General features: G+C 41.9%; 1 protein-coding gene across 5 annotated transcripts in view; it reads right to left on the bottom strand.

Moving 5' to 3' along the window:
- ttll5 (tubulin tyrosine ligase-like family, member 5) overlaps nt 1-12,182 on the bottom strand; it is a 64,061-nt gene that overhangs the window by 42,391 nt on the left and 9,488 nt on the right. For all 5 annotated transcript variants that reach the window (XM_074691536.1, XM_074691535.1, XM_074691534.1 and 2 more), the window contains exons 10-13: nt 10,521-10,622; nt 10,315-10,406; nt 10,023-10,130; nt 1,717-1,798 (exon numbers count right to left, since the gene is read on the bottom strand). In XM_074691536.1, the coding sequence (XP_074547637.1) occupies nt 1,717-1,798; nt 10,023-10,130; nt 10,315-10,406; nt 10,521-10,622 (384 nt within the window). The remainder of the gene's footprint in view (nt 1-1,716; nt 1,799-10,022; nt 10,131-10,314; nt 10,407-10,520; nt 10,623-12,182) is intronic.

Raw genomic sequence — 12,182 nt, 5'->3', positions numbered from 1 at the left:
TTTGCTCACCAGCCACTGTGGCTCAGAGTTTCCCAGAGTTACTAGCCACTCAGTATTTTCTCTAGCCACAATTTTGTTGTTGGATAATTATGTTTAATATGATTAAAGCTGACAATGACACGCTAAAGTTTACCTGAATTAAATTTACAACTTTTTTTAAATGTAATGACCTCTGTGCCAGAGTCCTGCACTGGGTCGGGTACCTGCAAAAACAGCTGATTTGTGGGTGGTTTTTAAAAACTTCTTTTTTCCTGGGTTAGGATCTGGGTGGAAAAAATAACATGCGGGTCGGGTCGCGGGCTTTAGTTTGACACATCAAAATTAATATAAAATGATAATAATAAATACAATAAAATAAAAACGTAAGTTGTAAGCTGGTTGTAAGGCTGTGACCATATAGACTGTAAAAAAACATGGACCTGACGGGGGATATTCTGGCTTCAAATCCATAACATGGTGGAAGGCTGAGCCATGCTATCCAGTTCTTATAATACATCCATGGTTGTGACATGATCACGGCTCGTACCTGCTGAGCGTCGCTTAAGTCTAGACAGAAAGTAAGTCTACTATTACACACGTAAAGGTCCTTTTAAGAGATTAAAAGCATTAAACGTAAAAAACAAGTGATTTTGCAGTTGTATGTGAGAAGATCACAGAGGGTTGATGATGGAGCTGAAGTCAGGCTTTTATCGGAGGAGTTGCTTCATTCAGGTGCGTTGTTTACTCACTGGCATCTGAACTATGGCGATATACTGTTCCAATTTTCAGACAATATGACCCAAAATGATTACTTTAAATAAGGTTAAAGGTTGGGCTGCTGGTCATGTTTCAACGGGTCGGATCGGGTTGCGATACTAATCGGGCTGATTATCAGGTGTTCAGTTGTGAAACGGTGTGTTGCTGGTGAGAACGGTGCAGTGTAAGCTTAAATGAACTCCATCCGATAAAAGTCTTCACATTTAAAAAGTTGCGGGAGTTTTGGCTCTAGTTTGTGACATAAATCCTGGAACCCGTTTACAATCGAGAGTGAAAAAGACGCGAGACAACTTTTGAATCACGTCATCAGGCGCTGAACACCAGGAGCTGCCAGGCAGTCCAAGCCGGAGGATGGAGATGGAGATGATGATCGCCTGTTAGCAGTTACGACAGCAGAAGACTAAGCAAATGGACCAATGAGCAAGCACTGTGTGCAGGTACTGCTGTCATAGTGTCATATAGCAATGGGTTTAGTATTTCGGATGCCGTTTCAGAAAACTACCATAAAATAATTCAACCCACTAAAGTGGCTAGTAAGAGTGGCAGTGTTACCTGCCACAGCTGGAATTCACCCGCTTTTGGCAGGTTGGCGGGTGTTAATGTCAAGCCCTGTTTATTACAAACAAGCAGGCTTCAATTTTCACTGCTCCCTCATGAAGGCTCAGAAGCCATAACGCTATTAATATATAATTTTTAAATCAATTTAATCCTATGTAAATTAATATTTTGTTTCAGCCTGTTTGTTTGTACTTGTTAGCTGCACTATAAGCAGGCTAACAAATGTTCATGCAAACAGGGTGAGTAGAACACAAAGCTATATGTAATGTGCATTACTTAATATTCATTGCTGATTCACAGAAAGCCTTCTTGTTTAAAAAGCTCTGGTAAAAATTACTATTTCAGTGCACAATTCTCAACAAAGTGCGCAAAACTTTCAACAGTTAAGACTGTGTCACTCACCAGGCCAGAGAGGGAGACAGATTCACCTCCAACAACCAGGGTTTGAGGTTTGAGTCAATGAGTACATCGAAACCATACAGTTCTACAGAGAGAAACACAAAATGAACAAAACATTTTAAAACAGAATTTATTACAGAAGCAGAAGTAGAAAAAAATGACTGCAGCTTCCTGAAAATAAAAGATGAATGGTGTTAAAGACACTGAAGTTTGATCACAGTTTAATTCTGTTGCATTTGGCAACATGGCCTTTATGTCTTTCTGCTACTGATTAGATGCATGTTATATATCTGATCACTCAAGAGAGGAATATTCAACAAAGCCTGCTACTGAGGGACTGGCTCAATTACATTAACTAAGTACATACACATTTCATCTGTCATAAAGCCGCTTACGCCAGACAGCAGATCAAAAGCATGCGGTGGCTGTGTATAAGTTTCATCCATGCAGACAATATTTTCTCATGACAGAGAAGGTTAAGCAGTCTACATGGTGTCACTACATATTAACGAGAAGACAGAGCTTTAATGGGTACCAGAAAAGTTTCACCCCCAACAGAAACTGAGTCAACGAGGGCAATTCAAGTTGAACTTCAGAGATGCAATGACGAAAATCTGACAGTGAGCCCCAAGGGACAGAAACCTTGAAAGTAGAAAGTTATATATTGTATGTATTTCACCAGAGTTATAGCTTAGCATTGAGTTACACAATAAAAGGCTTTTAGTAAGTGCTCTGAAACTTCTCTGTGTAAAAATATCCACCCATTCTGCACCAATTTTCCCTCTCGTTTCACTGATATACAGCCCACTCCGACAAAGTTGGCCTGCGTGCTCCATGAAAGCCCTCACACTGCTCTGGGGAGTGTCACCTGATGAGCCAACGACCCGCCTGCCCCAGCAGCGTGCAGCAGCAGCAGCGTGCAGGGAAACCACATTATTTTACAGGGATAGGGCAAAGCCTCACCATAGAGCCAGGGGAAAAATCCTTCTAATGGCACTTCAAACGAGAAGACTGTTGTGAACAGGCCGGGGGGATGGGGGTTTCAAAGCTGCCAGAACTAGAGCTGTTTGTTCAGGCATCTCAGGTCAGTGCCAGTGTTAAGCATACAAAAGCCAGCGTGACAGGGAGCTATGGCTTGATACTGCACTGAGCTGAATAATGGGGGGCTGGGACATGAATGTATTTTGTCTGTGAATAACTTATTGCAGTTATCTGCTGAACAAATCTCCACTCTGTCAAGAGTACGTTGAAAGAATAACCAAAGATCTCTAGGACCAAAATTTGCCCTGTAAAAATGAATCTACATGGAGCTATCAGAGCAGAAATCTCTTTTCTAACCTTTACATATATAAACATGTCAATGTTTCCCCAAAACATTGAGTAATTTGAGTAAACATGTTATCAAAAAATGCATTTTTAAGGTCCTGTAAGGAACTTTCAGATTCTCGCGGCGCCCCTGGACAAAGGACATTGCAGGTCTTTGCTGAGCTTGTTCTGTACTTGTGTAAGTGTTGTTTTCAGACAAAAAAATCAAATATTTCTTGATTTGTTGACATAGCAGTGCATCCCACATTCAGACAATACATGGGCAGGCCACCCGAGTAGCATGCACTCTGTTTTTTTTGTTTGTTCTGTTTTTTGTTGCTACCAACAAACTGGACAGTCTCATGTTGCTTCCCGCCCCCTGGGTCTGACAACTTGTTTCATGCCCTGCAGATGACCAGAAAAGAGAGAGTGGTCTCTCAGTATGTCCTGCCTGTTAACGCTGGGATGTTACTGGGATGTGTGTTTTGTTAGATACAAACCAGCTTGTGCTGCTGTTTTAAAAAATTCCTAACTGGTCAAAAACTCCTCACAGGAGCTCTAAGTGAAACATGGAGCCTTTGTACATGATCAGTAATCTTTTGGCCAGTTGGACGTTTGGTCAAGTCACGACAGTTGTAGTAGTAGTAGTAGTAGTTGAAATGCTATCAAAGTCTGAGTCCATATGAATTCAGACTTTTGATTGCGAAAGCCCCAATTCTACACAAAAGAATCAGATTACTGATGGTGGAGGACTGAGCCTGGTGAAGAAGTACGCTGATGATGTCATCAGGGTTATCTCATCTTTGTGACCACAAACCTAAAGCAGTCTGGGTTACAGGAAGAGCTTGGGTTTGAAAGAAATGATCATTTACCAGGCAGGAAATCTCATACAAAGATGTGATATTAAAGTAAATTTAGGATCCTGTTTTTTATCACTTTTCCTAATTAGTCCCAAGTGATTCCCCAAATTTACTGAAGTGAACATAAAATCGCTTGATTCTGAAATGTGCGCAACCCCACAGCAGCTCCCTCTTCTTTGTCCGTTTCTTGTAATTTTTTCATCTCTTTTTTGTCATCTCTGCATTTGGAGTGGGTCATTACTTTGTATGTTTCATTTGTTGGTCGTGGACACCAAACTGGTTTTGTGATGTTTTTACTATTTTTGCTCCTGTGTTTCTCTAAAGATCCTACATGTAACCATGGCTGCATTGTTTACATGTGAAATCAGCTGTTAGCAGTCTGTAGCATGTCAATGCTAACTGGTGCAAGGCCTGATGTTTCCCCACAAGGTGAGGAGGAGGTGAGGATGACGTGCTGATTCTCAGGTGTGAGCTAAGAAGTGATGACATCGACCTGTCCTTCCATCCATTGTTATTGGGAACATGAGATCTATCTCTAATAAGATGGACGAGCTAGCTGTGCAAACCCAGCAACAATGGGAATATCAGAAGGCAGAGTAGGATCATGCTATTCACAGACATGGCTAACGGAGCTAACACCAGACACCAACGCCACATTTGAAGAGCTTCACCTGCTGTGAGCAGACATGATCCAGGAGACAGAGACTGAACAGACTGCTGAAGAAGCTCAGTCCTGGACCCTGTGGAGGTGGAGGCTGGCTGAACTGGACAATGATGGACAAGCTGTCATCATCTATTTTCTTATGGACCTTTTTGCACTTTCTATACACTTTCTGACTTTCGTTTTCTTGATTGCTGCTGTGACTCCTCCTGAGTTTCCCCTCACAGATAAATAAAGTATTTTCTATTCTATTCTATTCTACTCTTTTAAGATTTAAAGACTTTTTCCACCACTTTTGTTTTTATTACACCTGTTATGAAAAGTAGGAGAAAATGCAAACTGCATTATGTTCAATGGGTCATATTACATGGGTCAGGAGCAAGTCCTGTTGAGGTCCAAATCGGTTTAACTGCAGACTTTATTTTCATAATGGAAGCGAATAGAGTCAGCCATACATTCCTGAGCCAAGACCTGCAACTACAACCACAGCTGCCACCATTAACTTCTTTAACTGAGGATGGACTGGACCCCCACTGCCAAGCAGGACGTGCTTTAGCAGAGCACTCAGGTTTTATTTTCCACGTGTAGGTTTATCTTTTCTATCCAGTGTTGTCAAAAGGAACCAACACGCAGATTGAGGCTACAAGTAAGATGTAGAGTGTGTGTAATAAAAACATCATGTTTTAGTCTTAGAGCTCTAATATGTGGGTTTGAGCTTGCAGCGCCTCACCAGTGGCACCACAACAACAGAGGAAAATGTGGAGGTGTAACGCTGCCTCACCAACCCCTCCGACAAGCCGACTCCATGTGCCGCGCATTTTCCCCCAATTAGGAGCAGACGCCGCTCCTGCCCCATGAGCCCTGCAGAGCCACTCGCAGCTAGACGCGTTTGTTCTATGGCTCAACCGCTGCGGGGGGAGCGCTGTTAAACGTGCCCGCAGAGGGAACCACAACAAGCATCACAGACAAGGAGAGGAGAGGCAGCGAACATCCACATCACACCCATTAAAGATGGAGGGAGGGAGAAAAAACTGTGACAGAGAAAAAGGGATGATGAGGAGGATTTTTTTAGATTATTGGATGGGCGCTGCTGGAAACTTCACCACAAGAGACAAACGCCCAAAGACAACAATCTCCCCACCCTTGCCATGCAGCCTGTCGGCCCACAACAACAACAGAAACAAAAAGCATTCCCTTCATGTGTGTTTTCTTCATAGGCGAGGACAATTAAATTACTCTTGCATCATTCAGGGGTAAATTACGGCTGCTGAACTCTTTCACTGCTGTTTCAGGGAGCAGCTCGGAGTCTCAATCGTTTAAAAACACTCTGAGGACAACAAATTAAAGCTGCAGTCAACACTCGCTGCTGTTAACACTCTATAGCCTTATTATGATAGCAGGAGCCAATCCATGAATCATCCTAGAATAGATTTTGAATAACATAGCAGCCACACTGTCATCACAGGCACACCATCCCTGTTCTGTAGTGAAATGTGGGAGTATCTGACAAATGTAAAACAGGGAGAGTGGTGCACAGACGGGGGAATCAACCACACTCAGCACTTAATGAGGGACGTTCAGTGGAACACAGGACCAGTAAGTGGAATGTTTTGTGTGTAATAAAATAGGCCTTTGGCTTGGCTAATCAGATCTTAGTCAAAACATCTCGTAATCAGCATCCCTCAGCAGAAAGCCTGTCCATTAATCACACAGCAGCGGTGAGGAGCTGTATGGGTGGCATTTTCTCCCTGCAGACGCGCACACACACACAGCTCTTACCGATGAAACACAAAAAAAATCTGCCGCTTTTATTTCTTCCCACTTAAAACATTACAGAGCTATAAAAAGATTTAGTTATATTTTGTATGCCCATTCAGATACGGATGTGCACTTTGAGCACAGAGGAGAAATCCCATTAGAGGACCATAAACATTGTATTAAAGGCATTAATAGACATTAAAAGGCAGGGTGTAATTTGCAGTAAATTAGGATTATAATGTGCTTTATGATGTTGAGAGGCTTCCTTCTAGTCAAGCCAAAATCCGTACAAAAACTCTCAACATCAGCTGCTTTGATCCATGCATTCACTGCCCAAACACTACACACTGCTCTGCATTTCTGATGCTTTACCTGTTCACTATTACTAACAGCTGTGAATGCTCACCAGTAAAACTGGGCCTGCTGTAAGCTCCAGGAGGAACAGGAAAGTCGTAGGATAAATGCAAGCAAAGGAGAAAACGAACATGACTCCTTGGTGGTTTGGGTGGGATTTATTTAAGAGACAAGAAACAGCCCACAGAGATACGAGACTGGACTCCCTGAAGCTTAGTCAGACCTGCGTGTTTGTAAAACTGTCTGCTTCGCACTGGTTCCTACACGTCTCTGTATTCAAACTATCCATACATTTCTCGCACAGGGAGTTTTCATGCAACGGGACCACACGGTGAGAGACGGGAAGAAGAGGAAGGTAGTCCTCTGGAACCGTCAGTGTCTGTCTTTAGAAACTTAATCCTGTAGGCAGACTATGAATGCTGTAATTAACTCGCTTGGGGCCATCTGAAGACAACAAAATTATACTCAATTCAATAGTAAGGTGATATGACTGAAGTGGCGTGATGTGCATGTTCACAGCAGACCACAGAGGATCATGTATCATGGTAAAGGTGTACCACCTAATTGCTTTTGTGCTCTACAATGACACTGCTGGAGTATCCGTGTCTATACAGATCCCTGTAGGCTAGCTTATAAGATTTCAACATTGTTCTGCCATAACAGACATGAAAGATGGAGACAGTGCAGCGTCGCCAGTCGTCTTTAGTTCTTGATTTCATATTCTCTAACTTTCATGTCTGTATTTTCACTGTATATTTACTTTTCTATACTTCAGTAACATCTGATGGTTTATTGCAGAAGCAGGGCTTTGTTTGTATATACTAAGGAATGTAAATAAAGGTACAACGGAATACTGTGTATTTATATGGTATGGCCAAACAGCCAACAAAGCATTTTTATGCTGGGGCATGATGAATAAAAACATTGATGGCACAACAGCTTCTACAAAGTAAATCCAGATCCTTTTTGTTTTTTTGTCTGTCTTTGTTCTGTTTTTTTTTTTTTTTTTCTCAATTTGTTGGGGGGGGGCTTATGATTGTGTGATTGGGAAGGTGACATGATGTACTGCAAAAAAAAAAAAAAAAAGTTCACATGTTGAGGTTTAGAAAACCCTTATTTCAGCCTCTGATTGAAATGCTTTGTTTTAGCTGTTGTCTCTTTAAAGCTACCCACTTTACAAGCCCCCTTCCCTCTGATTGGCCAGGGGCAGAACTATGGGCAGACCTTGGTGTTTGAGGCCAATATCAGCTTGTTGTGCACCAGTTAGGACAGCGGTCCCTAACCTTTTTTGCACCACGGACTGGTTTAATGTCAGACAATATTTTCAAGGACCGACTATTCTTCTGTCTTTACACTGGCTCTTTTACCCTGCCTAAAGAAACTTTCCAAAGATGTTTGTTTTTTGTCCATTTTGCTGGCTTGGGGGTTTGGCGTCAAGAATGAGTCATAGACGGGTATGACAGAGAGAATATGGTAATTTTTCAAAATAAAACATCGTTCAGAATTAGACAAAAAATCAAACTGAAACAATGTAAGTTGAGTAATTTTTATGTGCGGCCCCAATTGCGGTACCAATTGACCCACAGACCGGCACTGGTCCACGGCCTGGTTTAGGAGATTCTTAAGTGATGGCCTCATCATGTCAGGAAGCCTTGTTAAGAACTCAGGGAGTTTGTTTCATTTTTTCTTTTAAGAACGGACCATTCTGATCAGTGTACAGACAGATTCAGGGATTTCTACAACATATGGATAAGTAGCATTTCAAAAATGTACACGTTTTATCTCCACTTTTAAATATTTGAAAGCATAATAAGCCCTCTCCAAGAACCCATTTTAGTGACTAGCTATAATATACCATAGGTCTTAAAGCCAATCCCTATTGTAACATATGGGACATGGGTCAAAGTAGAGCCTCAAATGAACATGCTTGCTGTTTTGAGAAGTTTAGTTTTGTTTGTTTGTTAAAAATGAAGGGATGTGGCATCTTTGTTAACATGCTGGATTTTTTCCCATATTAACAAAGTAGAGAAACAGTGGTAAGATGAAAAACTTAACCAACACTCCTTATCAACACAAAAATCTGGACTGCACTGACCTGATGATCCTTTGAGATTTTTGTCTGAAGGTTAAATGTGTGTTTTGGTTGGGGATATGTCAGCGCCCATCGTGACCATATTTTAGTAATAGTTCTTACTGTACAAGGAAATGAAGGCATGCTACCTATATCGACATACAGCCAATAATTTGGGATACAATTCAGGCTTACCAGAGTAAAAACCTGAATAAAAAAAGAGCAACCTTGTTTATCCTTTCCTGAGTTTTACTCTCAGTGGGGGAGATTTGCGTCATCATCTTGTTCATTCATGTCTATCAAATGCGTATGTGTGCCAGGCTGAGGTTTGTAAGCCACGCAAATACCTGCATGGTCAACATTCACACCCCAGGCCTGAACTAATGTGTGTTTTTAACCTAGCATTGATGCTCCAGGTGCAGATAGAATCTTTTATGCGGGCGACTGTTTGATGGTAAGCCCATGCTGCTACGCGCCCAAACAACCACCAATCATGGGGGGCTATTATGTCTACAGATGGCTGTCACAACTGCAGAGCCCTTTATTTTTCTAACATGTGGGAGGTGAAGGAGAGTGTGAGCAGTCAAGGGAGGATTATAAACAAACAGAAACAGTGAGAGAAGAGGAAAAAGAGGGTGAAAAAGAGACAGCGGTGCTGAGGAAGGCTTGGCCCATGTGCTTGCTTTTTTGAAACCCCAAATCTCAGAGAGACCGCCAGACAGAGGGGGAGAGCGCAGACAATTAGTGCCAACACTAACATGGGTAATGGCTCCAGAATGGAGTTCACACGAGCCCGCTGCTAGGCAGGAGGAGCCAAGAAAACAGTCAGACTAAATCAGGCAGAGCTGAATGGCAACAGAAAGGAGGAAGCAAATTCTTGATTCAGTCAATAGGCCCTTCAAGACCCGGCAGACAGTCAAAGGGCAGCGACGGGCAAGACGGCTCCACACTGACGAACAACTGTCTGCAACCTCAGCTCGGCTCAGTGGAGAAAAACATAGAGGAACTGCTAGACAATGTGAAACTGAAAGGAAATGTGAGGGGTGTTGTAGAGTGGATGACTCAGTACGTGTGAGTGTGTCTGAACTGTGAGCAAGAGAGGGAATCTGTGCAGAGAGCAGATTTCAATCAAAGGAAAATCTTGTAAAGCCTTTTGCAAGACTTTGAGTTTTATTTTCCAGGAAAGCATGTTTTTTCTTTTTGCTCCCAATGCCTTCAGCCCACAGCCAATCAGGGCTGAGATACGTTTAGCCACTACTAGGCCAAAAAGGTTTTAACACAGAGAATGAGAAATGATTACCGAAGCAATTTGTCTTGTGAGGGACAAACATCTTGCAGGCAGTGGCGATCTGTAGTTCGGCACTCAGTACAGCTTTGATGATGAGGTCCTCCACCTGCCTCATCAGCACTGGAACAGACAGAACAGAGAGGTTTTCACAAAGCCTTTCCCTAAGTGCAACCCGTATCTGTTAAAGCCTGTTAGAAAGAAAGGTAAGAGCTGCAAATAGGTAAATGTCTCCTAAGTGTGGACATCAAAAGAAAAGAAAAGATAAAAAGCGAAAGAAGGGAAAGAAAACAAGGGTTTGACTCACATGTGGTGTCCTTCCCCTCCTGCTTCAAATACCTCAACACTGCACTCATACTCCACTTGTTCCCATAATCCTCAACTTCAGGGTCATCGCAGCTGAAAGGAAAGAAATGCACTTCAAACGGTCCAGTAATGATAAATGGATGAGTCAATCCAGCTTCCCATAACAGCTGCACAGTCAATGTATGTTTCATGTCTGACGGATGTTACCTGACATAATCGCTGCTCTTTTTGTTCAGGCTGTAGTTGGTGAGATGCATGAATGTGTTCTTTATGTTCTTTGATGTCTGGTCATACTTGACTGTGGCAAATCTGAAAACAGAAAGACTTTTTTTTTCAGCACAAAATTTCACCACATCCTGCTCCACCATCATGACCACCTTCAAAAAGCTGACACTTGAATTTTTGATAGGGGCACTTTAAAGAGACATTAGTATCTGGCAGTGTTTAAGAGGAGTGCATGCCACATGTGCAATAATGAGAATTCCTTGGCACGCACTGTGTACCTGAATACCAACACAGCCCAAAGGAATGTCAGGAGATAAAAGTGGGATTCAGAATTTGGCCGTGATTTATGGCTCGCAGCTGATAATCAAACCAGCAAACAAGAGGGTGGTGGCTCTCTGTTTCCAGCACGTACCTCTATCAAACCTGTCCTTCCATAAATCATACGACCTCTCCTGACCTTACCTGCGCCTGACAAAAGCCTCCTCTTGAATAAATGATTTCTCCTGTCTCTAAATACCAACATCCGATAAATATAGGACAATTACACAAAGACACTATCAGCAGCACTTGATGAGAACATCCTGAAACTGGAACAATAAAGCTCTTTGTTTCTAAGTCAGCACCAGAGCAGACTACACAGCAGAAGAAGTAAAAAGTTAAGGCTGCCCTCTTCTGGGCTTTGAATGAGCAGCAGGAGATGTGCCCCAAGTGTGGGGAGCACAGACTAAGGATGTAGCCGCTGGGTTACCCTGTTCAACAAGAGATCTGACCTGATTGAGGCTTGCTGATAGGGTTAAATCATAAAATGAGGTTGTTCATAAGAAGAAGAAAATACTAAGAAATCGGATAGGAATCATGTTTTTTTTCTCGTATAAAAAAATCCTGGGACTGGGATAACTTTTCTATGATAAGGGTTATCTCTATGTTTCATAGAGCAAAATGGAGTAAACTTATTTCTAACATTTTGAATACCGTTTTGCTGCTTTGACAGCAGTCAAAGTAGACATTGGGTATGTAGAAAGGAATCAAGCGTTTAGACTGTTAGTAATCTGGATTTGGTCATCTTTACACCTATACACCTTTACGCCTCGATGCTTACAGTTAACAGGACTCTCCATGCACAATCACCTTGTGTTCTGCACTGCCAGTTAGCTCCAGTTAAATACATCCGGAGAGTTCATTTTTTATGTGGTTCTAACACATTACAATAATCTGACTACATGCTACTTAAGTATTAAGAATGTAAAAGTCAGTTATGTGATCAGGTGAAGTTACAGATAGCACATATTCTTAGTTCTCAATAAAGTCATAGTAAAGTCGTTACAGTGCATGGCAGTTATTTCCCTATATATCTGGAGTGGACTGATAAAATCCTTTTTCTTAAACAAAAACCAAAAGCAAACTGGATCACTCTTGCCATTATATTCTTATTGAGATTTAATACTAATAGCAACAGTCCCTTGTTTCAAGATGTAACCCAATGAAAAGTGAGGATGAGCCACTGGAAAGTAGCTTAAACCTGTTTACCTCCACCAAGGAGGTTATGTTTTTGAGAGCGTTTGTCTGTTAACAACATAACTCAAAAAGTAAGGAACGGATCTTCGTGAAAATTTCAGTAAATGTTTTAAATGGGATAACGAAGAA

This window comes from Halichoeres trimaculatus, unplaced genomic scaffold (genome assembly GCF_033239565.1).
Source record: "Halichoeres trimaculatus isolate MK-OKI-2021-1 unplaced genomic scaffold, fHalTri1.1 fHalTri1_scaffold_17, whole genome shotgun sequence".
Taxonomy (NCBI): domain Eukaryota; kingdom Metazoa; phylum Chordata; class Actinopteri; order Labriformes; family Labridae; genus Halichoeres; species Halichoeres trimaculatus.
Note: the sequence above shows the minus strand (reverse complement) of the source record. Positions and strands in the feature narration are given on the sequence as shown.